We start from the raw sequence: 24,467 nt of genomic DNA, 5'->3' as shown, positions 1-24,467 counted from the left end.
CTCCTTGTCTAAACTGAAGGTTTTGTGTTTTTTTTTTTTTTTTTTAATTTTACTTCATTATTTATTTATCGGATGGAGAGAGACACAGGGAGAGAAGGAACACAAGCAGAGGGAGTGGGAGAGGGCGAAGCAGGCTTCCTGCTGAGCAGGGAGGGACTAGATCCCAGGATGCCAGGCTCGAACCCAGGACCCCCGGATCATGACCTGAGCCAAAGGCAGACATATAATGACTGAGCCACCCAAGCACCCCTGATTTTGTGTTTTTTAAAATAGTTATTGAATGATAAATATTAGTTCTTTTTAAATGTGCCCTCAGAACTCTCGTCACTGTGTCTCTGGGATGGCACAGTCCCAGAAGGCTAGCCTGGTAAAGGTAAGGGTTCTTGCCTTTGTTGTTCTGGGCCGGTGCCCCGGTGCTAGAATGGGGCCTGGTACGCAGCAGGTGCTTAGCAAGCCTTTGTTGAATGAGCAAACGAATGCATGGCACTTATCAGACCGCACTGTGTGCTTCTGAGTGCCCAACAGCCTCCGGAACCAGCCCTCAGACGGGGACCTGGTCTGGCCCCACTCCATATCCCCAGGATTCGGCACAGGGCCTGGCACTGAACAAAGACCCATGGATGAATGAAAGGCTGAATAAATGAGTGTTCTACCCAAGAAAACTTCCCTGAACCCAGTGTGCCAAACCCTTGAGAGCCAGTGTCCACATGTGCAGGAGTGTGCTGTCTGTGTCTGGGAGAGAGGGGAGGGGATATGAATACATCAGGGCTTTCTGAGAAGCCAGAGAACTCTGCCTGGCCTGACTCTGGCTCTGCTTGCTTCCAGAGGCCCTCTAGCACAGCGCCGCTGCCTGTTTTATCCATCCTCCCACCACCAGGGAGGAGTTCTGGAAGCCTGACTCAAGCTACTTAAGACGTAACTTTGTTTTTACAAGAAGAGAGAAAGCAAGCTCCTTCCTGGAATGACTTTTCTGCTCCTTTGCCCTGGGACAACCTCCATGACAAGCAGCTGGCAGGGGAGCCAGCAGGTGGAGCCAGAGCTCTAGGTGGAAGGAGGGCAGGTGGCTGGGGGTGAGCTGAGGGATGCAGGTGGAAGAAGGGGAGTACAGGAGCTGAGCAAGACTCCCCTGGGGGTGAACGGGAGTCACCAGGACCTGGTGATTGTGTGTGTACTGAGTGTCACAGGGAGGGAATGGGGCATATGACCGTGCTGGAGTGACAGGCTGAGAACGGCAGTGGGAGGGGTGCCGACATGGATGGGTTGACAGCAGAGATGGGCGGCAGCCAGAAACAAACTGTTTCAGTCCATGAGACTCTGAGCCTGAATGACTGCTAGAAGAGTCGGGGAGGCCGACAGGGGCTGGCCAGGCCCAAAATGAGGCAAAAGCTTGAAGGCGGGAGCTCAGGAGAGACCCCTGACTCCCTCCTTGACCCCCTACCTCAGTTGTCCAGAACGCAAGCCCTAAAAATACTATCCATTTTTTATAAATTAAATCTCCACAGATGTGACATGTCAGGCCCATCCCACACATGGGCTCAGGTTTGGAGGTTAAAAGACACTGACAGCCCCAGAGCACAGCCTGACCTCTCCCAGGATAAGCAGGGAAACCAAGGCCCAGGGACTTACTAACGTTCCAGAAAGCCCAAGGCACCAGCCCCCAAGACCCAGGTGTTTTCAAAATCCAAGAAAGAGGACTGTCAGGTCCTAAGGGAGACAGTGCCTGCTCAGGAAGCTCCAGAGAACCGGGAGGTGATGCACGATTTTCATTAACAGCTGGAGCTACAGGCTGGGGGGGGGGGGGGAGGAGGTACAGTAGGGCCTGACTCTGCATCCAGATATGAGGGCGCCCCTGAGAACAGGACCCGCCCCCCCCTTCCCACCCCACCTCCCTGCTCTCCCAGTCCCGCTCTCAGGGCACAACCTGGGCCTGGTGCTAAGTGAGCAAATAAATGAAAATACGAACGAGCGACAGTAACAGCAGCTAACACTCAACGCGGTACCCACTTTGTGCCAAGCACCGTTCTCAGCATTTCGCAAATATTAATGCATTTAATCCTCAGGAACATCTTATAATTTCCATAATAAAAGATTACGAGTCCCATAATAAAAACTTCATTACTCCCATCTCACACCTAAGAAAACAGAAACAGAAGGGTTAAATAACCTGCCCAAGGCCACAGAGCTCTGAATCCCCTCAGTCTTATTCTAGAACCCTTGGTCCTACCAGTCTGCCAAACTGCCTTCCACTTGACACCTGCACACTTCACGGCTGTTCAGTCTCACCCCACCTTCCTCCAGGAGGCTCACCCCAACACCCATGTCCCACCTCCAGCATCCTTTCCTTACGGATGTGTCTTTGGGGGGGGGCATTAAAAAAAATAATGTATTGAGGTGAAATTCAAATAACATAAAACTTAGCATTTCAAAGTGAACAATTAGTGGCATTTAGTACATTCAAGATGTGCAAAAAAAAAAAAAAAAAAAACCAACAACAACAAAACAAAAAACCTACCTCCTCCATTTCCAAAACATTTCCATGGCTCCACAGTGAAATGCCTCACCCATAGGAAGTCTCTTCTCCCCATTCTCCCCTTCCCCCAGCCTCTGGCAGCTACAGATGGATCTATTCTAGACATTTCATATAAATGGAATCGTACAATGTGTGACCTGGGCAACTGGCTTCCTTCACTTAGAGCAATGTTTTCAAGGCTCGTCCCTGTCACAGCAGGCACCGTTGTGTCATCCCTTGTTATGACTCAATACTCCTCCATGGTTTGGACCGACCACAATTGGTTTAGACATCCATCCACTGATGCACATTTGGACCATCTGTTTCCACTTTCGGCTGCCTTTTGATCCTCACCATGACCCTGTGAGTGAGGACTATTGTCCTGTCTCCTTTCTGGAAGCAACGCCGATATTCATCTGTGGTCCAGAGGTGACTCGGAGTGGAGCCCCCTGCCTGCCACCCTCGACTGCCACCAGCCAGTCACCCACTCTGCAAGCCACGCCTTCCCTGGACATCAGTTACCACAAGCCAGGCTCTGGGCCAGGTGCTGACAACACAGAGTGGAGGGCTTAGGTGAGGCCCCAGGGTGCCCCAGGGCCTGAAGCTGCAGAGATGTGCTCCTGCCCACCCCCAGAGGTTCCAGAATCCAGGCACACCACATCCAGAATGAGTGGGGCAGGAGGACCCTGCTCCTTTTCCTCCCTAAGCCTTAGCTTTCCTTCCAGCATAGAGGGAAGATGGCGCCAGCAGGAGGCTCTAGAGAGTTACACAGCAAGACTTCGAGTGGAGCAGGAATGTTGAGCCGGAAGGGCCTCCAGAAAACACAGGACTCACAGCCACGGAGTGGAGAGGGGGCATGGGATCAGGACAGCCACGAGAGTTTCCCCTACGATCGATCGGTCATTTCACCCCTAAGACATAAATGCACGAGATAAAGCCCTTTGTCTGGAATGTCCACTAAGCCTTCCTGCTGTGGAACTTTGAGCTAAACTTTCTCTGAACCTTCTCTTTGCCCAAAAGTTGGGGCTCAGGCGGGACTCTAGAATTCTAGATTCTAGGTTGAAAGGAGTGAGCTGCCTTCAGAGGGCCCTTCCTTTTGGTATTTTTTGTTTTGTTTTGGTTTGGTGTTTGGGTTTTTGATAATGAGGGGGAGAAAAAAAGAAAGAGGTATGGGGAGGCGGGCGGCGGAGGTGGGGAGAAAGAATCTTAAGCAGGCCCGTGGCCACCATGGACCCAGACGTGGGGCTCAATCTCACGACCCTGAGATCATGACCTGAGTCCAAATCAAGAGGGAGATGCCTAACTGACTGAGCCATCCAGGGACCCTTCTGGGGTTTTTTGTTTTTTTGTTTTTTGAAGACTACTCCCCTTCAGGCCACCTCTCTGTGTAAGACAGTGGGGCTCTGAGCTCTAGAGATACACAGAGGCCACCTCCTTCCTGTCCTCCAAGTAACTACCTCTGCCACATGTTTGACTGTTAATGGGACCATCCTGAGGGAGTTTCTGGAACTCAGTGTGGAGTTGGTCAGTCTCAGTCGTCACTAACAGTCAGCACTGCCTCCTCAGGCTCCCCTCACAGAGGCCGGACAAACATGTGGCGAATGAACAAGAGAACCAACAAGCAATCCCTCGATGATTTCCCAGCTTCTAGCCTCCCTTTCCCAGTCTATTTTTCCACATTGCTACCACTTGAACCTTCACCTCCTGCCTCTCCTGCAGGTTCTGTGGCTTTAAGCAGGCTGCTTAATTTAGCGGAGCCTCAATTTCCCCATCTGCACACAGGACTCTCCTTGTGGGACAGCGAGGGAGATGAAAAGAGAAAGCAGAGGCCCAGCACCTCAAGGGCTAAGGAGTCCTCCAGGGAAAGCAATTGAAGGAAAGCTGTTTCTCTTTGGCACCCCACCCCATCCTACACCTCTCAACCTGATCCTCTGATCTCCCTCTGTTCCAGAGCCTGGAGGAAAGAGACTAGCCCCTGGGCTGGCCCCTGGCTGGATGTAAATGTTTATGCCAAGCCCAGCCTCCCAGGGACAAGTTATTTGCTCTGCTAGTAATTAATTGCAGTAAGACTGCCTGGGTAATAAACTCTGCTGGGGAAATATAAACAGTTTGCACTGAGCTCCAAATCCATTGTGAGGCCAGCAGAGAGGGTCTGCAGGAATGGAATGTTCCCCCTGCCAGATGACAAAGACCCCTGGAGATCATGCAAAAAACAGCAGCTGACATTATGGGGTGCTTACCTTGTTCTTTGGCACAGTTGGGCCCTTGGACATCTGATACCACTATTTTCCCCGTTTTAAAGAGGAGGAAGCTGAAGCTGAACAAGGCAGGGTGACTTGCCACAGCTGGAAAGTGGCTGGGCTGGGAGGGACACAAAGCCTGACTTCAGAAAGGCGGGGGAGAGAGGGGAGGAAGGCAGCCATTCATTCACCAAAAATGTATGGGTACCCCTTGTGCCGGGTACTGAGACCAGAAGAAAAGAAAAGAAAGTCGCTGGTACAGAGGGTGACAGCAAATTACTACTGACAGTCAGTGGCCATTCAAGTTACTACTGACAGGCAGGGCACAGACCACCCATTAGGCCTCTGGCAGGAGCGCACAGTAGGTGTGCAGTAAGTGAGTTTCTGGCTTAAATGTCCCGCACCTTTCTTTGACCCAGTGCAGCTTCTCGCCAACCAGTTCAAGGTGTCTGGAAGATACTGTGCCAGGGCTGGGGGTGTAGTGATGGATGAATAAAACACAACATTTGCCCTTGGGCATCCCAGTCCAACCAAGGGTATACGCATATGGATAATGGAGTAGAATGCAAGACAGTTGGATGAGGGTCATGGGGGAGGAGTGAGGGATAATCAGTATTTACTGAGCACCTAATGTGTGCCAGTGCTAAGCCCTACACCATCTCATTTAGGCCTTACTACAACCCAGGCAGTGGGGAGAGAATATTATCACCCCCATTTTAAAGATAGGAAATCAGAGGTTCAGAAAGATTAGGTAACTGTTTCAAGGTCAGAGACATAAGCAATAGTGGCTGGATTTGAAAGGTAGCCTCACACCAAAGTTTCTATTCCTTCCTCCCAGTCCCCACCTCACTGCCGTTCCCTCCCCTCCCTGAAGGGGGCGCTGAAGTTGTGAGGGACGGGACCACCGTCATTAAGGTACCTTCCCCTTTCCCCAGCTCAGCGCCGGCATGCACGACGTGGGAAGCAGCGCACCCTGCCGGCCTGGTTTCCCTTCTAAGCAGGAAAGGTCTGGCTTGCCTGCTTGGGCTGCTTCACTCAAACCAAACAGGTCAGGCTGGTGACCTCTCACCCCCAGCAGCAGGAAAGTTCGATCCAGATTTCCACTCTGCCCTCCCCCACCAAAGGGCCACTCAGTTTACAATGGCCCTTTCCCAGGAAACTGTACTCCACAGCTATTAAACCCTTTTCTCCTCTTAGCTCATCTGACCACCGGCACCCCACCCCAGCTGTCTGAATGCTGGCACCAGGCCCAGCACAGTATAGGTGAATCTGACAGAGACCCCAATGGAAGGGGTGCCTCCCACCCCGTTCCCCCAAGCCTCCAAATCTCCCTACCCCAACCCCTCCCCATCTCTATCCAGGTTCCACTCATTTACTGAGCTCCCGCAACAAGCCGGGGGCTGTCCCAGGCGGTTTCACCTGCGGCACATTATTTAGACCTTTCCAGGCCTTTTCACGTAGGGATGATGTCCACGTTACAGATGAGTAAGTCTGAGGGCCGAAGGACTTCTCCAGTCTTTCCTTTACACAGCCAGGGAGCTTGGCAGCTGGGCCTGGCCCGGAAGTGGCTCACCCAGATGGCTTTTGGGTCCTGCCTCAGCAGGGAGGGCCATAACTGATGACCAGGTCCGCGTGTGTGGGGTGAGACCTCCCCGAGCACACGCAGGGACATGGCACTGACATCCTGGCACAAAGGACCACCCGGCCTGAGCCGGGGCGGATTGAGGCTTGAATGAGTTCATAGAGTTTGGAAGCCCTCTTTAAAAAAAGAAAAAAGAAGAGTACAAAAATATCTTCTTTTTGCACCGTTCACAGAACCTCTGAGTCCGTGGACACAGCGCTAGGTCTTGGAAGGGGCCCTGGAGCACAGAGGGCCTGAAGCTGAAGCTGCACCAGCCTCACGGTGAGTCCGCCCCTGGGCTGGAGGAAGGGCCCAGAGGCGATCCGAACACCACCCGCCTTCACAAAGGCCCTGCCCCCAGCCCAACTGACAGAGGAGGCTCCGGAGGACATTCCTTCTTCTGGTCACGCGTCCTGCTGCAACTAAACCCTCTCTGCCACAGAACCAAGTCTGGCTGGCTGGCTGTCTCCCTCTCGCCACGGAAGCAGCAGAGCTCGTCTGAGCTCAGGACCGGCCCACGGAGTGTGCGTGCTCCCATGGACAGCAGCGCTGGACTTCTCTGTGATCCTGGAGCATGCCTCCAGGAGGGTCCTCCATGCCTGGGTGGGCAGGGTCGCCCCCACCTGTGCCTGGACCCCTGGGCCAGCAGAAACAGCCCCACCAAGAACCTCAGCCCCAAATATTTGAAGGCTTTGACACTGTTTACCCAGAGTTCCCACATCCCGCATCCCATCTGGTCCACACATCAGCCCTGGAAGGTAGGCAGAGCTGATTGTATTGTCCCCATTTACAGAAAGGAACAACAGAGGACACGCATTTTATGCCTCCTCTGGGCGAGACATGCCAAGGGACCTTTGCAGGTGATATCTCACAGACACCCTGGCAGGAAGGGCTAGATCCTCAGGGAACAGGAAGGGAACTGAGGCCTTGCTAGGTCTCTGGCCCAGGACCAGGGAATGGGGCTAGAGCCCTGCTCTCCCATCTCCCAGCCTGGACCTCGGCCTAGTCTCTTCATAGTCTGGAGTACACAGCTCCTGAGGAACACCGTGTGTCCCATGAGGAACAATAGGCCTCCAGCTTCTGAAGCAGAGGAGCAGCCAGTGGCTTATTACAGGCCTTCCTAGAAAAAGGGGATCAGACAACGAGTGCATATGCTTTGGAAGCCTGAAGCTTGCTTAAAAGCAACAGCCTCGCAGACTCAGGGCCTGTACCTTTCCCTATGCTGCCAAGCAGCAGAAGGTCCCGAGCCCACCTCCCACCTTCCACCTGCTCCGCTACCCAGACCCTTCACAAGACCACCTCTCCCCTGACAAGCCAGCTGCCCTGTGCTTGCTTTTGCTTGCCCAAGTCCCATCTCTGTCCTTCCCTTATGATTTACCCACTCATATGTCTGTTCTACAAACCCTTATGGAGAATGTAGTCCTGTCCACAGTCACCCAAGACAAAGGAGTATCCCTAGATGGACCAAGATAGTCCCAGGAAAACTGGAATGATTGAGCACGCCGCTGTAATGTGTGCCTGGCCCTGTGCTGGTCAAGGAGGACACACTGGATCTGGCTTCCAGCTGGAGAGTGGCTCTCACTCAGTGAGGAACTACCATCAAAGGCGCCTGCTGGGCACCTCACACATATGATCCACTGGAGTCTCAGGAGGAGGGTATTATCATCTCCATGGTATACACAGGAAACTAAAGCTCAGAGAAGTGACTTGACCGGCCCAGAGCTATCAGGGACATGCCAACACTTGAACTCAGATCCCCTGAGACAGAAAAGGGAAAGGGCAGGTTCCAACATGAATTTTTCTGAAGACAGAAAAATATAAAGATATGTTTTATCTGATCAGTTTTGTGTATCAGCCCCAGATATTGGGCATGTGCTAGAGGTTCAGAAATGTATGTGGAAGGGAGGCAGGGAGGGGAGGGAGCTGGGAGGGAAGGAGGGGGGCAGGAGACAGGGAGGGGAGGCAGGAGAGAGAGAGGTGGGGCAGGAGGCAGGGGGGGAGGAGGGAGGAAAGGAGGGGGCAGGAGGTGGGGGGGGAGGGAAGGAGGGGGCAGGAGAGAGGGAGGGGAGGCAGGAGAGAGAGAGGTGGGGCAGGAGGCAGGGGGGGGGAGGGAAGAGGGAGGGAGGAAGGGAGGAGGAGGAAGGGAGAAGATAAAGGAGACTGGGAAAGGAGGGAGGAAGGAAGGGAAAGGGAGGGACTAGGGAGGGAGGGAGGAAGAGAGAGAGGGAGGGAGGGGATGGAAGGGAGGGAGGGCAAGGGAGGGAGGGAGGGAGGCACGTGCCTAATTTAATCACCTCCAGCCTCAGAGATCCCAACCCCCAACTCACAATACCGACATTTCCCTTTCCACAGCCGGTGTCAGCTGTTTTCTTAAAGCGCTAGCGCCAGGAAGGAAGTGAGAAGAGGGAAAGAGTGCTTCTCCTTTGGGTCAGCAGCTCAGGGCTCGCTTCCTCCAGGGAATCTTCCCTGACTCACACCTCCACCCAGTTCTGGCCCCTACGTATATGAGTACAACAGCCATGGGTGTCAGAAGTGTGTGAGTTTGCACACATGCCCATGGGTGTGTGGGGCTTGTACTCTTGCTTCAGTTCACTTCTGCAAACCTAGACCTCACGGGGCCAGGCCAGCCCTATCAGGAGCTGGGGGGGCCAAGAGGTACCAGACACAGGTCTGCCCGCAAGCACAGGAAACTGATGTGTCAGCAGCCAGCTGTGACTGAACGTGCCATCCCACCCGCAAGACTGTGAGGTGCGAAGGAGCACGAAGGAGGACACTGATGGCCTTGGTGCAGGGCGCCCAGTCAAGGGAAGGTGTTGTACTGAAGTGCTCAGTACAACAGATCAACTATACCACACGGGGGTGAAGTTCAACCTTCAAATAGAAGGGAGCTGTGCCCAGTCAGAGAAAGAAGGCATTCCAGTCGGAGAGGCTGGCTTGAACAAAGGCACAGTGTGGAGAAAATGTGAAGACTGTAGAGGAATATCCAAAGAAATCAGCGCAGCTGGGGTGTGGGCAGGGTGGTGGGGAGAGCTGGGAAAGGAGCACAGGAAGGAAGTTTGACACAGACGGTGGAGGGCCTCCAATGCCCCCTGGAGAATGTGGATGGTCCTACAGGAAATGGGGAGCAACCGGCCAGTTTCTAAGACAGAGGAGAAAAATGGAGTCAGATGTGAATTTCAGAATAAGAGAACGGTGTGGGGGGCATCTAGACTGAGCAGCGGGACCAGGATGGAGCCAGAAGATTCTGGTAACAGTCCAGGCCGGAAGCAGTGCTTAGCCTGAGCCAGCCACAGGAGAATAGGGAGAAGAAAAGCACTTCGGTGATAAGGACATGTATATATCACCATGAGGCTGGGTGCCCCAAAGGTAAGGATCAGGAGCTTGGCACATCCCTGCCCCCATACACTCCAACAGAAGCTGAGGCTGGAGGGAGCCAAGTTGCTGTGTGTGTGGCCTGGGACAGGACTCGATCTGGGACTGGGCCATGGTTCTTTGGTTGAAAGTCCTACTTACCAAAAAAACTTTTACCTTTTGTTTTTTTTTTTTTTTTTTAGCAAAATTGACTGTAAAAAAGTGAACGTCAGACCTGATCAGATTGTCTGAAGTCTGCGCACTGAGACCTTGCTGCTAAAGTCAGCCCTCTAAATGAGAAATGAATACGAGCATATTAACCATTCCATTATCCCATGTGATCATCTTTGTCATTTTTAGGATATTAAAAAAAAAAATCTCTTGCAAAGAAAAAGTTCTCCTTACTGAGTTTTAAAAATGCCTCCTGGTTTCTTCCACTGCCCTGGGGCTATAAAGGTCCATAATAAAATCATCCTGCTGACGTGCTGGGCACTTTCATTAGCACAGATACAACAGAGAAAGAACGGAAAAGCTACCAGGGATACTGGAGATCCTGCTAGAAGGAAGGTGAGAACCCCAACCCATTGCTTCTCTTGGCCACCCAGCCCCTCACCTCCAGAGACGGACCTCAGAGCCACGTGTCCCCCACCTCCACTGCCACGCCACAGCCCCAAAGCTTAGCACTGTTTCTCAAAAGACACTGTTTCCCATTTCATGTCCATTGCTCATCTAGAAGTCATCAGACCTTCTACAGATCTCCTCCACCGGGGAAAGTCTTTGCTCTGATGGCCCTCCACCAGAAGAGACCAGGACAGACCCCCCCCCCCCCCAAACTGCCTCATTTCCGACAGTGGGTTTGCAGGACCTGGTGTCTCCTCCTATATCCGTCCCATTTCTTCCATCCAGGCCCCAACATTCACTGTGAGGCCATGAGGCAGAACCTTGAATTTCACCCTAAATATTGTGCCCCCCAACACTTTGCAGCCTCACCTGGGTGGCTCAGTAAGTTAAACGTCTACTTTCCGCTCAGATCATGATGTCGGGGTCCTGGGATCAAGCCCAGAACTCATTGGGCTCCCAGCTCAAGGGGTAGCCTTCTGTCCCTCTCCCTCTGTGCCACCTCCCATGTACCCTCTGTCTCTTTCTCAAATGAATAATATCTTTAAAAAAATTTTTTTTTTGTTTAAAAACAATCTGCAGCCTCCGCCTACCCCTAATTAACAGCAGCTGAGGGGTTTGACACTGTGCCTGGCACAGACTCACCAGCCAAAGCCTGCTCCAGGGTCTCCCACTTCTAAGGAGCTGCCTCTGACCCTGAGCCACTTGGCGGGCTTTGCCCCCCCTATATAAACGAATCCACCTTACCCCCTTCTTCTAGTGTGTTGTGATGATCTATTTCCTCTCCCTCAAAAGACAGGAGCAGCCCCAGGGCTGAGACTTGCATGTTTCCTCCTCTTCGTGCTTCAGATGCCCAGCCCCGAAGTGTTCATTCACAGGTCCCTTCTTGGGAGGACAGGGGTGGCAGAAGAGAAAGGGATAAGCCAAGCCTGTAAATGCCCAGCCCAGAGGAACCCCCATGGTGTTCTCTATCATGGAAGTCCCCGCTACCCCAGCCCCCGAGGGCTAGGCCTCTGAGAAGGGGTTTCAGGTAGGGGACAGGAGCAGAGCTGCTCCGCAAGTCAGCCAGGCAGCGTGGGGACATGTGTTGAATGGAGGTCTGGGCCTGGCACCCAGCGAGTGCTTGAGAAATGTTTGTGGAACCTAGTGGAACAAACTGAAAAATGCTGGCTATTTGTTCCTCTGGTTGCAAAGAGGCCAGGTCCCCGCTGGGGGTACTTCATGGGCAAATTATCTCAGGACACAGCCTGTTTCCTCTAATGAGGGCTTCTCCCTCTTGCAGCTCTACTCCCAGGAGTGTGGGAGGGGGGCAGTGCCCGGAGCCAACCTCAGCGGCCCTACAGCTCTCCCCCGGAAATGATGTGGGCAGCACATACCACCAGCCCAGGCAGGGGACTGCTCACATTGACATCTCAGGCCCAGAAATCCCCAGCGAAGCAGTTCCGGCCTCCTCCTGGGCCCCTCTGGGGAGGAAGAGAAGAAGGAACCAGGGAGTTGGGCCGAGTTATGTAACCAGCTTCCTTGGAGTCAGAGGCCCTGGCATGTCACAGCCCAGCACTGCAGGGAGAGGCTGGGGGAGGGCGAGGCGGCTTGCTTCCCTCCTTTGCTGCCTCTCCTCCAGACCTCAGCAGACCTCGGAGGCTGGCTCTCCAAGACTCTCAAATCCAAGCAGGCACCCTCCTGCTAGGGGTGGGAACCAGGAAGGGCTGTTGTCATCAGAGTGTGTGAAACAGTGGCCTGCTGGCTTCCCGAGCAAAAAACCTGGCTCTAGTCCCCACCGCAGCACCTGGGGGCATGGGCTACGGGAGAGAAGCCTGGGGCCCTCCACAGTGTCCACCCCTGCCCCAGCTTCTTGCCCCCCAGATTCTCCCCACTGCCTCCTAGACAATCTGTCATAGGTGAGGGGCCATAGGGCTGGGGGCTCAGGCTGCCCCGCACTGCCCCTCCCTGGCCTCTGGGCAATCTCACTTCCCTTTCCTGCCTCCATCTGAACTTCTTCTCTAGCCTGGTGCAACCCCCACCCCCGCATATTCATCTGTGTGCACAGCACCAGACAGGGCGGGAGGGAGGGGATGCAGGAGACAGGGAAGCAGAGAGAAGAGCTAAGACCCACTCCTGGTCTTGAATGACAGTGAAGGCTTCAGCAAATCCTTACCCTCTGGGCCACAGCAACCATATGCACTAGGTGATGTTATCATGCCTACCGCACAAACGAGAAAACTGACACCCAGAGAGCCTTCCCCCGAAGTCATGGAGCTGGTGTGCAATATGCTGGACAGCAGAACTGCCCAAGTCTGCGGGACTCTACCATCCCTGTTCCAGACTTCATGGCTCTAGCTTTGGGGATCCACATACATCCGGGGGTGCTACTATTGGGAAACACCACACAGACACCACACTGGTCCCCACTGAGGAAGCTAGTTTGGGAGCCAGAGGATGGCCATGAAGACAGGGACAGGGCACAACAGAGGCCAAGGTCTTGCCTGCTGCCTGCCACCCAGACTCTTCCCTTCTGATTCAACTCGAGGCATTCCATCTCAGGCGGGATCACACCCACCCACTGCCTGCCCCTTCCAGACACAGGGCTGCTGGCGGCCAAGCTATCCAGCACAGAGCACAGCCTGACAGCCTGCTGTCTCTGCCCTCTCCCCTTCCAGCTGTAGAACTGAGAAGGAAAGAGTACTAAGGCCCTCGTAGGCCAAAGCCCTTTCTCCTTCCTTCTTGACACACAGAGAAACTGAGGCCCAAAGAGGAAAAGCAGCTTATCCAGGGTATCAGAGGGATAGCAAAGAAGTGGGGTCCCTGTTTCCCAGGTCAGCACCCCTCTCCTTGACTTATCTCACTTGGCTCTTGTCCCCAGATAGTACTCTGGCTCATCCGTCTGTCTGTCTGCCTCTCTCCCAGCTCCCTCACTCTCTCTCCCCACCTCCTGCTTTCTTTTCCTAGCTCTGCCTGCAGGCCCCATGTCTGAAGCCTCCTTCACAGCCTTGCTCACCTTCTCACATTCTTCTGAGCCCCACCATCCCCCACGTTCTTCCTTCCCCTCCTCAGAGCCAATGAGCAATTCTTGGGTAGTTTAATTAGCTGATCATGACCGCAGCCTGCTGGATCCAGTGCCCAGAACACTGTCCCCAGTAATTAGGTGGGTCCTGAGTACTTGCCCAGTGGGAAGCCAAGGGGGAGATCTCTCCAGCTGCATAAAGAGCTCCTTGATCGGAAGCCACGGACCCCTCCTCAGGCCAGGTCAAACCACACTGGGTGTACTGGGGCCAGATCCAGATGTCCATTCTAAAGACTCTACAATCACGTACACCACAGTCCAGACCCAGGAAGGCTCAGGAAATGTCTGAGGATGGGGATGAAGAATGGAACCCACACTCTTGGGGCCAGCAAGGGATGGCTCCACGGCTGGGACACTTACTTAGGGAGAAGGATTTGGACAAGCGGTAAGAAGCAAGGATGGTACCCTAAATGGGGGGAGCAGGAGAAGCAAAAGCAAGAAGGCTAGAACGAGCCACCAAACCCCATGCCGGCTAGCTCTGGTTATCAGAAAACACATGCTCCTAGCCAGGTAAAGCCGCTCATCCAATGACCTCCGCCCTTTGGGTGACACACACACACACAAAATCACTTGTAGGTGTCTCAAAGCCGGCAAAGATATCCCATTGTCCTCACCAACCATACTGTCCATCCCCCTCCCCCGCCAAGTATCTCTTCTCCCAGTGAAACACCTACATTCAGCCTCCTTCACTGAACAAATATTTACGTAGTTCAGTGCACCATGCCAGGTCTGCACAGGTACAGGGACAAAAGATTCAGGACAGGTGTCCTTGGTCTCACCCAGGGGACACTACAACTATGTAAATAACCAGGACACATTGGGGGTGTGGGGGAGTGGATCAATGCCAAGACTGAGAGAGAGAGAGACAGAAAGAATGCAAAACAAAACAAAACAAAACACACACACACACACACACACACAAAAGAAACAAAACAAAAACCCCACAAGGTACTTGGTGATCAGGGTGATCAGCGAGGGCTTCCTGAAGAAGGAGCCCATATATGATGCAGGCCTTGAAGGACACACAGGAAGGGCACTGTGTTGGGTCAGGTCACCACCTGTGTACTAAGGGCCAATGATGAAACAGGCTTGTGCCAAGAACTTTGAGGCCTCAGGAGTGAATCAGAGATGGTTACTCTGTGTGGGAGCTCACAGCCTGCTGAGGGAGCTGACCTCAAGTAAATACTGCCCTTTGGCCAGGGACTTGTCCCTGAGCTTTACCTATTTCAGCTCAGTTACTCCTTGAGGCAACCTACTCTTTAGGCACAGTTGCTGGCCCATTTCCCGGATGAGAGTGCTACAGCAGAGGAAGGGTTAAATAATAGAAGTCACAGAGCTGGTAAGTGGCAGAGCTGGCACATGAAACCAGGAAATCTGGTTCTTCGTAAAGCCTACCCACTATACTAATCAGTCTATGCTAATCGGATCACAGAGTGGGCTGAGGGCACAATCCACAGTCATCCACGCCCAGCTCCCCTGCATTCTCGGTCCCACTGGTCTGTGACAGAGGCCTGAACTTTGCCCTATCCCCCACTTCTGGCCACCCTCTGGAAGAAAGATCACCCCCACGCCCACTAGCAGAACACAGGAAAAGAGATATCTCAAGGAGAGTTACCTCCTTGCACAGCATGGAGGATCTGACTTCCACAGGGACACCAAGACCCAGAGAGGGTGTATGTGGTGCCTGGATCACACAGTAATGATTAAGCTTTAGAGCATACCTCTGGGACCCTCCAGTGATGGTACATCCCAGCTGTCCACTCCTCCCCCCGCCCCGCCCCTGCCCTTGGTCAAAACACACCCATGCCCACTAATGGCATGGGAGAAGGCAAGAGGATAGAGCCGCAAAAGAACCAGGAGGACCAGCTGTGGGGCCAGAGGCCCACAACCACTATGGGAGGGCCCTTCGACTTCACCCAGGCCCATACCCATTCCGTTTCCAGACCTGTGGGCGCCTGCCATGTTGCCACTGAATGCTCAGACCTTGAGCGAGGAGTAAGTCTCTAGCCGGCCTGACATTAGCCAGAGTGTCCCCCTTGTTCCAGGCTCTTCAGACCAATAGATGGATTCCTCTCCAAGTACAAGGGGCCCCACGGATTCGGCTGTGGTCCCAGCCAGGCCCAGAGGGAAAACCACTCAGTGGCTGCGGTGACTTCAGCCATACAGAACTCCAGGACCTGTCTGGTCCAGTCCCCGAAGCCCAGCCTCATCTGGCACCAGGTCTCCTGGGAAGGAACAGGCAGTTCCTCTCAAGTGGACTAAAGATGGGGCCCGTCCCAGGAAGGAGGAGGCGTCTCCGGAGAGATGACCCTGCCAGGGCCCCTTGGGGAGGGAGGGCTGGGGCTGGGACAACAGATGCCTTTGTTCCCCTCTCAAAAGCAGCCACCCTGTCCTGCCCCACCCCCTCTGTTGGTTGGACACCCCCCCATTAGGACTCCAGCCACTCCTGGGGCAGGACCCATCCTGCACACAGAAGACAGAGAGGGAGCCTGAAACCATCCCAGATAATACCTACTCATACTGAGACATGCCCCACCCTCAGCAGCCTTCAGTCTGATGGGGCAGACAGACCTTCCTCTTTCGGATGCCTGGCTGATGGGGGAGAAACCGGCTTCACTCTGAGGAACCCCATTCTGATAGGGATGGGACCTCCCTCTCCTTCAAGACTTCACAATCTGATGGAGGAAATGGACTCCCCACTCTCCACCCACCAAACCTAGTCTAATGTGGGAAACATGGCTTTCATCCTTAGAATCCCCTAATGGGAAGGACCTAATATTAGCCCTTAGGATGCCCCTGGGCTGACAGCAGAGGCAAGAGGGGAGGAAGGATTCAGTGCACTCAACTACCCTTCCCAGGCATCTCCAATGAATCAGACCCAGAGGTGGATAAGCGACCAGCAAACAGAAAACAGAAATAGCTCCCAAACCACAAGAAGCTCACCAACTGGGAAATAAAAACACCTGGGGTATGGATAAATGTGTGAGAAATTGCCAGGAAATTCACCCACCCAGTACCCAAGGCCTACTTCCTAGGGCAGCCTCGTCCCTCAGCAGCCACACTCCTGGGCCTGCAGCCGCTGTCCGCAATTTCTGTCTAGACGACTCGGCCTTCCCCTTGCTCCAGAACCCAGCTCAGAAGGCACTTCCTTATGAAAGGCTTCCCAAAACCCCCGGCCACAATCAGAAGCCCCTCTTTCAGGAGACACCCTCTCCTGTGACCAGCTTGCATTTCTACCGTGTCCCTCCCACCCCTAGCTGAGCCTGACCCCCCAGGTTCCCACACCCCCAGTCCCCACCACCTGAGCCCAGGGCCTCACACCCTTCCTCCATGAGACCTACCTGAGCTCCAAGCACAGGGGAAAAGCAGGTCCTCCCCTCTCCCCTGTGACCCAGCTTTGCCCTCACCACCCCATCAAAAGACCTCTCACCAAGTCACCAGCCGCTGCCTTCTGGCCAACTCCCAGGTGCGTAGCTCAAGCTGGTCCCCTCTTCCCCCTCAGGCACCTGAGCTCTCCAAGGCCCCAGCTGCCCCTAGCTCTCCTCTCTGTACACACCATAACTCTTCCCTACGCCACAGTACCCACGCACCCCTGGAGGCAACTGCCACTTCCAAACCTGGGACTTTCCAATCCCTACCTCCCTCCACCATCCCTACCCCCAGGATCCTGACCCATCTATGCAGACAGAAGTCTCCCTACATCTTCCTCAACTTCCAGTCTGGCTCCCTGCCAAGCTGCCCCTTCCCTGCCGGCCTCAGACAGACAGATGGCCAGAATGGTCACTCTGGAAGCAGTGGAGGGTGGCCTGGTTGACGCCAGGGGCCACTTGGGTGGTGTTGACTCTCTGTTGTTTTTCCATTGTCACAGCTCCGAGGTGTGACAAGCCCCCTGAACCCATGCCAATGGAAAACTTCAGCCTCAGGCAAGGATGCCCAAACTTGGAAGGGAAAGAGCTGTGGCCAAGTCTGAAGCCCAGAAGCCAGCCTAGACTGGGGACCAGAGATGGTAAGTCAGGTTCAACACTGCCACTCTCAGCAACTTCAGATGCATCCTTGGACAAAGCCACAAGACTTCTCCCTATTCCACCCAAGATAGGTCACAGAGGGCTTGACTGCTGAGAGAGAGATGACAGCCAAGGTTCGAAGAGCTGGTGATGACATGTCTATCACACCCGCCTTCCTCCCCTTCCAACAAAGAAAACTTCATAACCATCTGTAGGAACAAGAATTCGATTCCTTCCCATTACCTCTCGGGAAGTCCCTCCTGTTATCTCACTTTGATCGTTAGTGTTGGCAGCTGAATTAGGAAGAACAGCAAGAACCAGAAGGGATGCACAGCCCGAGAGAGAGTGGACTGGCCAGGGAGGTGCGGGAGGCTGTGTGGGCCATTCAGCTCTCTCCCTCCGGGTGGAAGCGCGGTGCCGCAGAGGGCTTTGTGAACACACGGGCTGGCTTCTCCGCTGAATGGCAGCGGACAAATTACTTAATCTCTCTTAGTCTGTTTCTTCAGCTGTAAAAGGGAGTAACAATCCCTCCATTAACAGGATCACTGGGAGAACCAAATGAGATCATGCATGTCAGTTTCCTGACACATACCAGACACCGAGCAGTCAGACTAATGGACACCACCTCCTCATTCATATTTCTCAGTTGCGTCCTCTCCCCAAGCCTAGCTTGGACCCTGCTTTCTCCCAGGCTCCTCCTCGGCCTCCTCACCCAGTCTCCCTGCTTCTGCCCTCTGCACCCCTGCCACTGCCAAAGGCGTCCCTCTGCAAGGGAAATCTGCTCTCGTCTCTCCTCTCACACTGCCCCCTGAACCACCGCAGACTCTCTCCTTAGTGACGTTCCAGGCTGTTGCTGACTAGCCTGCGCTTTTCTCTTGAGGCTCACCTATCATCACCAGCCCCACCCGCAGGTCGCACACACAGGGTGCTTCGAGCCTCCCAGACCTTTTCACATTCTGTGCCCTCCGCCAGGAACACCATCCCCAGGGCCACCGCCTTGGCCTCCTTGTCTTTCCAGATGAAGCTCAGGGGCTCCAGAGCCACCTCTGTCCCAGGAAAGCGTCCCTCACCATGTCCCCTGCTGGGACTGGGGTGGGGACTCCTCCCTAGGCCTTCCATGGCACCTGTCACCCTGCAGTGTAGTCACCTGCTCAGCTCTAAATCCTTCGGCGACAGAGTGGGACCCTTCCTCTCAGAAGCCCCAGCCCCGGACACTCTGTCAACATTTGCTGAATGGGTGTACGATTGCTCCCAGAGCACCCTGCTAGAACAGTCATCATAACACCTGCCCCGTAATTAATCCCATCCAGACATTGGTCTCCCCGGCCTTCCCCCTGGACCCCAAGACTTCCTAGAGGACAGTGACAGTTTCTAACTAATTCTCACTATCACTTCCACATGGGGCTGAGTCCAAGTGCTTAGACGGATGCCATGACTCCTGAGACTTACAGTATGAGGTATTTGCAGTTTCCTCTTCCAGGTCAGAGAAAGAAACCCATGGCCTCCGAAGTGAGGCACGGTACAGCCCATTATTGATTTCGTCCTTCTCTTCCAAATGCCTCAGGAAACCTGGCCTCCTGGGGCTATGAGAGAGGGCGGGGGGGAAAGCAGGGCCACCATCCATCCAATGGACTTTAGCCAAGCCTGGGCTCCAGGCTTCAGGCAGCACCTCTTTCCCTGCTCAGCAAATTCAATAAACACAACAGAGCCTTGAAATGCTTAAGTACTGACAGCTCCAATTTACAGACAGGAAAACTAAGGTCCAGAAGGGTAAGGACAAATGTCCAAGGCCCCCTGTGAGTTAGAGGCAAGTGGGGGGGGTGGGTCGTGGGAAAGATCTTGACCCCAAAGACAGGGTCTCCAACAGGTACTGGGCTGCTCACAAGGTCCCCATCCTGCTGGCACTCTATGCCAGCATGGGCAGCAATGACCTACCTCTTCAAGTCACAGAGAGGCAAACCAAGGCCCAAGAGGGGCTGAGTCACCCTGATGGTAGAGCAGCACAGAAGGAACAAATGAGAAGGGCAAAGGCTCCTAATGCTCACGGGGAGAAAAGTCTCATCTCAATGGTCAGGAGGATCTTGGCTTTGAGGGACATTAGCCATAGCAGAAGAGAGAGTCGCACATCCTAGTGAGGACAAAGACATGGTCGCAGTGCCGGTCAGCCAGCTGCAATGAGGACTAGTCATCAAGGTGAATGCAGAAGCTTCAGGATCTTCTGCAGCCTCGCCTCCGAGCCCGGAGCCTCCACACACAGAGCAGGGCACCCTCAGGGCCCATGAAGGGTTTGGCACTGCCCAAGGGCAAGCCCCAGAGAAATGGACTAAGCGGGGCCCAGCCTCTGCCCAGCTTCTGATGTCCCCTGACCTTAAGAAAGTCAGGTAACCTCTAACACTCTGGTTCCTCTTCTGGAAAGCAGAAAAGGAAAATTAGCCTCCTTGAAAAAGATGTCAGGGGGACGGTTGGGAAGCAGTTTCTAAATTATCTTCAAGCCTCAGTTTCTTCTTCTGAGGAGAAGAAAATAGTCTCTAGAGGATCTCACTAACGCTGTTGAGGAAGAGTGTCAGACAGCAGGCTGTGTGTGAAATTGCTTTGTCGTGGTCGCGAAACTTAATGACCACTGGGGTCATGTCTTCCTAGTCTAGCTGCTCCTTTGGGGAAGGAATAGGTCTTACATGTCTTTGATCCCCACGCCATGCCTAGTACACAGCAGGCACTCAATAAATAATTATTGGCAGCAAGAAGAAAGGGAAGAGAGGAGAGAGAAGTGGGGCACAAGGATAGAAGAAGGTAAAGAAAGAAAAAAATGAAAATGAAGGGCTTGTAGAAGTGGTAGGGGGAGGAGAGAGGGAAGCATCTAGTGGCACTTAAAGGAGCAGGCAGAGGGAAGGGGTACAACCAGGGTGACAAACCAGAGTGCCTGATCTGGGCTTGTCTTGTCTACAGAGGCTATCCCCAGGGGCTGCCCTGCCCCAGCTTCCCCCCCCCCCTATTTTGTACCAGTTTTCCATCTCAGAGGCAAAGCCTCTCCCTTTCTGAGCCATGCCAAGCTCCTAAGGAGATAGGAACCCCTCTCCCCACCCCAGCTTCAGACAGATGGTGGCCAGCCACCCTAGGCCTCTGGAGGTCAGAGGGAGGGAAACAGAGTGGATGGGATGCATTTTTCCCAGGCTCTGTGGGGGCCTGCCACCCTGTGTGATGTGTGTCTTTCCACTTCATGCCATGTAGGGACTGGAGTGAGTGTGTCAGCGGTCAGCGGCCCCAGGGTCTGCTGGCTAGTGACCATGGGGCACCAGAGTGTGTGGGCTTTAGTCTGACTGTCTGTGGGGGTCAGTGTTGGTGGGTCTCACAAACAAGGTGTTGGGGAGATAGGTGCCAACATGAGTGTGTGAGGGTATATCCCAGAGTGTTTGTCACAGTGAGTGCAAGTGACAGTGTCTGTGTGTATCTGTGTAGGCCACCATGAGTGTGCCAACATGAAGGTGTGGTAGAACTGATGTGTGTTAGAGTGTGACATGTGTACGACAACATGACTGTCAGCAAGAATGTGTTCATGAATGTGTACCAGTGAGTGTGTGACGGTGTGTCATTGTACACGATAAGCTTGTGGCAGTGAACGTCCGTGTGTATGCCAGCAGGAGTGTGCCCATGGATGAGTGTGCCCGTGTGTCTCCAGGAGCGTGTGTGCCATTGTGTGTTAACCTGCCCCCTTGCGTCTCTGCGTCTGCTGGCCGGTAGATGCTGGGTGTCAGCAGCGAGTGAGTGTGAGTGTGTGTGTCTGTGTGTGTGTGTGGCGGCGGCGGTGGCGGCGAGGAGCTGTGAGCCAGATGGGGCGTCCAAGTCCTCACTCTAGGTACCCCCACCCAGGACCCCCGGGTCTCCTCGGCCCCGCCAGCGACCACACAGAGGAGACCTCTGGCAAAGGAGAGCTGCGTACAGCGGAGCCAGGCGTCGGCGCTCCCGGGGTGACCGACTGGAACCCCCGCCCGAGCCCTCGCCCAGGTCGCCCCCAGGGCACCCGGCTGGGCCGCCGCCGGCACTCACCGCGTCCCTTTGTCGCCCATGGTCCGCCGCGGCCGCAGGAGGTCCGAGGCGACAGCGCCCAGGCTGGAAAATCCCCGGCCGGCAGGAGGAGCGCGGGCCAGCCGGCTCCCGGCTCCCTGCTCCGCCTCCTCCGCTCTCCCGGCCGCCGCCGCCGCCGCCCCCGCCCCGGGCCCGCCCGCCGCGCAGCACAGCGCCCGCCGGGGCCGCGGCCAGGGGCGTGGAGCAGTGCGGGAGGGTGCGTGTGCCTGCGCGTGTGCGCGCCAGGGCAGGACGGCGGGCGCGTCAGGGCCTCAAGGCCAGCATTTGGGGGTCCACACCGCCATGCACCCCGCTGTGTGTCTGTGTACGTGAGGGCGCACGCTGGGGTGTCTATACGTGCGCGTGTGTGCACGCGAGTGTGCCGGTGCGTGAGCACGGCCGTGGCTCCGGCCGAGTCGGGAGTGTGTTCGTGCGGTGGAACGGTATGCACGTCTTTGTGCAGTTGTGCGTGTGTGCAGGAGGGCTCCCCGGTGCTAGCGAGGCAACCTTTTGTGTATGCGGGAGGGTGGAAGCCCAAAGTCGGCCCACCCCAAGGCCTAGCTCCCTCCCAGCGGCGCCCCTGGTAAGGGGCGGGCGGGGGCCTGTAGGAGACCCCGGGTGCCTGGCACCGCCTTAGCCCCATGCCTCACCCTCCCCCACCCCAACTCCCCGCCCTTCTGGAGAGATAACACCCAACAACCCTACCGGGACAGGAAGAAGGGGCGGGGGGGCGGGGGTGGTTGGAGAAGGCAGCCATCAACGCTGGGGAACTGATGAGGGGGCGTGGGCCAGAGACCAGCAGGGGGCGGGTGGAGGTAGCTGCCTAAGAAGAGGAAGCAGTGAGCACAGGAGGTAAGAAGAAGCTTAGAGCTGGTCTCCTGTGGCCTGGGAGTCTGACCTGATGGGGTAGCACCGTGGAAAGGCCCCTACCGAGCTTCATGGCTTTTTACGGGTGACGTTGGACTCCAGCCCTCTCCAAAGGGCTCCAAACACACAAAGTGAGATACTTAATATAGCTTGCAGAATTGTTCACAGGTGTTTGCTGGCCTCCCCGAGTGCCTGGCAGGGGGTAGGAGCCCAGTAGATGTTAGCCCATCTCTCTGCAGACATCTTGGCGTGCTGTAAAACCCTGGCTTGGGACCCTGCTGCCCCTTCCTGCTGTCCATGTAGTAGAACAATATGAGGTCCTTCCCACCCCTTCACTGCTGGGATTTGACTAATTGGACCAGACAGTTCCCTAATATTGGCATATTAATGGGAGGAAAGGAAGCTATCATTTACTCTTATGTGATTGTGGGTCTGTAAACATCTCCTGTAATTATGTTCAGAAGCAGTTACCTATGCTGGTTATATATAGCTGGGTAAGGATATCCCAATAAAATTACTGTAATTATGTCCAGATAGGCAGGTGGTTAAGGAGGGCTGTGCTGATAGGCAGACAGGGTGGTCCAGGGTCTGGGCAATGTTGGGAATTAAGAGAGTGTGGATTAGAGCCCAGGACTTTCATCTTGGCCTTGGCCTCTGGGCTTCACCCTTACTCCTTCAGGGAAAGGAGAGAAGCCACCTGCTGTTTCTGCTGAGCCCAGGGACTTGAGAGGAGTGTACCAGAGTCCTGTGTGATGAGGGGAGGCTCACTGTGTGAGCTTGAGAGGACCCTACCTGGGATGGAGAGACCAGCTTCTGCCACTCTCCGCATCAGTTTCCCCTGGGAGAATGGGGTTAACCCAGCCACATGATCTACAATGGCTCTCCTCATGGTGTTGCCGAAAGCACCTGGATTTTACATCTTAATTCTCCCTTTGACTCAATAAATGCTATGTTTAGTTTGCTACAAGACATAATGTGCATTACTTCCAAGGAAAACGAATGGTCCAGGAAGATGCATCAGATTGTTTCAAGTAACTCTTGCCCCCACACAGCTCTTCCCAGCCCATTTAGTGAAGTATGGCTCTAATGCTCTGGGGACAGTGAACAGATTGGTAGGCTGTGCAGTTAACAGGCACGATGTCAAGTACATCCCCATGAGCCCATAAACTTCATGAGGGAGTTAATGGTGTCCCTGACACTACTTGATATTCAGAATTCTATGAGATAAATTCTCTTCTCCCTGTTTTATAAATAAGCAAGCTGATGCTTGGAGAAGCTATGTAGCTTGCCCACATCCATAGCCTTCCCGGGGACCTTGGCATCTGACCTCCCCTTCTCCAGCTCCCCCAACCCCCACCCACACCACCAAGGGAAGCTAGTATATGGAAGAGCCAGAAACTGGTCTTTGATTTACTCTTCATTCAAAAACTGTTCGTCAAATATGCCATGCGCTGTTCTGGGAACTTACAAATCAGTGATCTGTAGGACAAACAGGGCTGTCATTCCAGTGAGGGATCTAGGGTGGGGGAAGAGGAGTTTAAAAAAGTTAAATAGGTAAAGTTTTTGCTTTACCTATCAGGACCTTCAGACAGTATAAAATATTCTTAGTATCCTTAAAATTAACAAAGATGTAAATGTGGTATGTTGAGGAGAACTCTATAAGTATAAATGATCTAATTTCAAGCAATGCCAAGTATTAGGAAGGAAATAAAACAGTGAAGAAACAAAGAGTGATGGGGCAAGTATACTCAGAAATGGGCTCTTGACCTCTGGGTAAAACCTGCAGGTAAGGACCCAGTGATGGGTGCTGTGCGGTGAAAGCCTGCGGGGAGAACTGCCCAGGCAGAGGGAGGAGCAAATACAGAGCTGGACCCTTCTGAAGCCCAAGAATAAGGTCAGGGTGCCTGGGTTTGGGTGAGCCAGGGAAGCAGAATACAGATCCTATAGCATTTTTTGTTGGGCTGAAGAGTTTGGAGAGTCAGTGGAGGACACAAGAGATGAGAAACAGTACTTGCTTATATTTTGAAAGGTCACTCTGGCTGTTGGCTGGAGAGGTGTTGGACCAAACAAGCAGGGACAGTAGGCAAGAGAGAGCGGATCATGGTTTGGACAATGGTGGTGGCAGCAGAAATGA

The 24,467-nt window shown here is 54.1% G+C and overlaps 1 protein-coding gene across 4 annotated transcripts in view; it reads right to left on the bottom strand.

Moving 5' to 3' along the window:
- Window positions 1-21,737, bottom strand: part of ARRB1 (arrestin beta 1) — a 74,603-nt gene extending 52,866 nt beyond the window's left edge. Inside the window, exons 1-2 of one of the 4 annotated variants that reach the window (XM_059132375.1) lie at window positions 21,449-21,606; window positions 2,005-2,132 (exon numbers count right to left, since the gene is read on the bottom strand). In XM_059132375.1, the coding sequence (XP_058988358.1) occupies window positions 2,005-2,102 (98 nt within the window). In that variant the 5' untranslated portion in view covers window positions 2,103-2,132; window positions 21,449-21,606. Of the gene's footprint in view, window positions 1-2,004; window positions 2,133-15,345; window positions 15,378-21,448 lie in introns of those variants that run through there. The other 3 variants (XM_059132416.1, XM_059132396.1, XM_059132383.1) reach the window with 3 other exon arrangements.
- Window positions 21,738-24,467: the final 2,730 nt, after the last annotated feature.

This window comes from Mustela lutreola, chromosome 1 (assembly GCF_030435805.1).
Source record: "Mustela lutreola isolate mMusLut2 chromosome 1, mMusLut2.pri, whole genome shotgun sequence".
NCBI classification, from domain to species: Eukaryota; Metazoa; Chordata; class Mammalia; order Carnivora; family Mustelidae; genus Mustela; species Mustela lutreola.
This window is presented reverse-complemented; position numbering and strand designations above follow the sequence as displayed.